A 3253-nucleotide genomic window follows, 5' to 3' on the forward strand; every position below is an offset into this window, starting at 1 on the left:
CTGTTGAAGATAATGATGGATTGAAATTGGACAGAAGGATATTTTAGTATATTCAAATTTTAATCACAAATAATCTCAGCCATATAATTTTTAATTATTATATCTAACTGTTATGGTTAAACTGAAGCACCGTGATACACTTTTCAAGTGTACCACGGAAGACAACACCTCAATATCCTTGTTTTGTGGAAATGTAATTTTACTCCAGTGATGGACTAAATTTGACCGACTATAAAGTTGGAGAGAGTCCAAAATCATATCAACTCAAAATTCACTTACCCTCCAAATCAACACACGTATGGAAATGAATTCTCTGCACTCACGGGTTCCTGAATTCACATATTATATAAATCTAAGTTGTCCAATCCTGAGCAAACACCTCAGATTTTAAGACATGTTTATGATTTCATCAAAAATCTAAGCCGACCGATTTTAGTCGGTCAACTCAAATCTCTTGAACGCAAGAATAATGTAGAGTGTCCTTGACTGCATGGAACTCGAATCTAACACCAACAAATTAATATGAGAATACACGAGAAAGAAATGTTAAATAAAGGTGAATTCTGTGCTATTCACATTTTTTTTTGGTGTGATGCCCATATTAGGTGGTTCATAACTCAGGTGCAATAGTGCTCTTGTTCATTGGCCAACTCAATTATCCTCCGGCGACCTACGTGGCGACCTTGAAGCGGTTGCTGCCAATCTCAATCATAGCATTGGGCGTGAGCGACATGGTTTCAATCAAGGGAGATGCCTAACACTGATCAAATTGACACCATTAATCTTAAGCTACATTATTGGAAAAATACAATTGCTAACTTATGTGATACATGAGTCTTTATTACTATGTCAACTCATTCTGGGTACTATACCTTGGTCTGACTTAAGGTATCACAACAAACACCTAAATATAATAGTGATGTGATAGAAAAATAACACAAATAAAAAAAAAAGAGAAAATACATGAAAATTAAATGAAAAGGAAAATAGGTGTCATGTATGAAAACATAGGAACAAAATACAAATAACTAGTGACTCGAAATTTATTAAGGTGGAGGAAAATAAGAATGTACATTGGCAATGGCTAGCAACCATTATCCTTCTCACAAAAACTGTTATTTGCGACATTTGTGTTGTCACCAAGGTATTTCTGTGTCTTGAAAAGTGCATGGGTGCTCTGAAAAGGGCATTAGATTATTTGATCATCATGGTTAATGTTGTGATTGAAGTCAGGCACCTCCCAAAAATCGGAGTTGAAAAAATCTGATAAGCAAATTTCGCCAATATCAAAGTCCAAGAGCAAATCTGTGGAGAGTTCCTTCTCATCATCATCATTGGCTGCAGCAATATCAACCACAAGCAAGGGCTCTGCTTCTGGTTTTATTAATTCTACCATGAAATCGCTCTGCTTTTGCATTGATGATGCGCAAGGGAAAGGAGGATCTATGAGCAACAATTTGGAACACTTGGATGCCTTTGTACGAATCACATTATTATTTTCAAGTATTGATTGAGGCTTTGGCTGATGACTCTTTTCTTGTGAAGATGGGGCTTTGGTTTTGGAGTCACCACCAACACCATCTTGAACTTTTTTACATAAATAGGTGTTCCAGTAGTTCTTTATCTCGTTGTCTGTTCGTCCTGGAAGTCTTCCAGCTATGAGAGACCATCTACCACAATCAAACAAAACACTCACATTACATTAATGTAATTGTAATTTCAGGAATAATGATACTCAAACATACAAATAATACAAACATTATTGACATCTCAATTTTTTTTTATATCTATTTTTTCTATCATATACCACATCTATTATATCTTTTCTTCCATTCTCAATTTGAGTTATTTGTTGGATGTCTGTTTATAAATTATTGAACTTTGTAATTTTTACGACAAAAAAAAAGTCAAATTAACAATGTTATAGTACAAATAGTGGGAACACTTAATAAACACCACATTTTTCTCTCGATCGCTCTCATTTATCCTAAATCACGTTAATTACTCTCTCATCTTCATTTCTCACGACTTGATTAGCTATTGAATGTCATTATGTGAATCTTTATAAATATTTTTTTCTCCATCAATAATGTAGAAAGAGAGAACCTGTTTCCTAGGAGTTTGTGAAGTCTAATAATAAGCTCTTCTTCATCTGTTGATATATTGCCTCTCTTGATACCTGGTTTCAGATAATTCAACCATCTAAGTCTACAGCTTTTCCCACAACGCTTCAAACCTACACAGCACTTCACATGTGAGTGAAAATGATATTAAAATATAATGATAATGATATTAAGATGTTGATTAATTACCTGCACTTTGAGGAAGATTTCTCCATTTTCCTTGGCCATGGAGATGAACATAATCTCGGAGTATTTTATCTTCCTGTGATGTCCAGGCACCTCGATTCAAACCCTTCTTTGAACAACAAGGGCTTCTTCCCATCTCACCCCTCACAATGTGAAAATGGTGTTTTGCCTGACTTGTGGGTTTCACAAACTAGTCAGAGTGTGGGGTGGTTCTTATTGAGAATTTAGTACGTACGTATGTCTACCGTTATAAAATATCTCAATAAAATGTTAGTAGACATCCAATGAGTGTAGACAATGAGAACAAAAAAAATAATAGAAGATATAAATAATGTGTGTAATTTATAATGTAATTAATGAGATCAAATGTGAAAAATAAAAATATAAATGGTGTCTATATATATAATTAAAGTGTCCGCACTGTACTGCTTGGCATGTAGTAATTATCATAGGTATTTTTTATTGGACCACTCACCACAGTGTTTGTAACTACGTTACCACGTTTACGTACAATTGTATCTTTTGCTGCCTTAACTGCATCTTGGTTGCACATGCAAACTGCAAATCAGTGTTTCAAATTCAATTGTACCTTCTCTTTTTTTTAGGACCACCATGTTTGTATTTAAATATCTCATCATCACGTTTAAGATTGAATTTTGCAGCCTTGAGAACATTTTGGTGTCTGTTTTTTTGGTATATTCATGTTTTCTTTTTACAATATTTACTCTGGTATGCATGTTCAATAAATTTTCAATTCATATTAACACTTATTTCGATAAAAAAAAACAATTTTTTTTTTCAAAAGAACAAAGAGTTGGATTGAATGTGAAAGTACTTCAATTCAATCCAACTCTTTAACTAAATACAAATCAGTATTTTTGAAATAACTGGTCGTTTGTTAAACTAATACAGTATGAATTTATATGTTGCCTCGTACATCCCTT

The 3253-nt window shown here is 33.6% G+C and overlaps 1 protein-coding gene across 1 annotated transcript; it reads right to left on the reverse strand.

The window, feature by feature from the left end:
• Positions 1 to 611: 611 nt before the first annotated feature.
• On the reverse strand, positions 612 to 2482 carry LOC130726635 (transcription factor MYB1-like). Its single transcript, XM_057577939.1, has 3 exons — positions 2313 to 2482; positions 2107 to 2236; positions 612 to 1670 (listed from the first exon to the last, which is right to left on the reverse strand). The coding sequence occupies exons 1-3, from the start codon at positions 2443 to 2445 to the stop codon at positions 1190 to 1192; spliced, it is 744 nt and encodes a 247-aa protein (XP_057433922.1). The 5' UTR covers positions 2446 to 2482; the 3' UTR covers positions 612 to 1189.
• Between the last annotated feature and the right edge of the window lie 771 nt (positions 2483 to 3253).

Source organism: Lotus japonicus, chromosome 6 (genome assembly GCF_012489685.1).
Source record: "Lotus japonicus ecotype B-129 chromosome 6, LjGifu_v1.2".
Classification (NCBI taxonomy): domain Eukaryota; kingdom Viridiplantae; phylum Streptophyta; class Magnoliopsida; order Fabales; family Fabaceae; genus Lotus; species Lotus japonicus.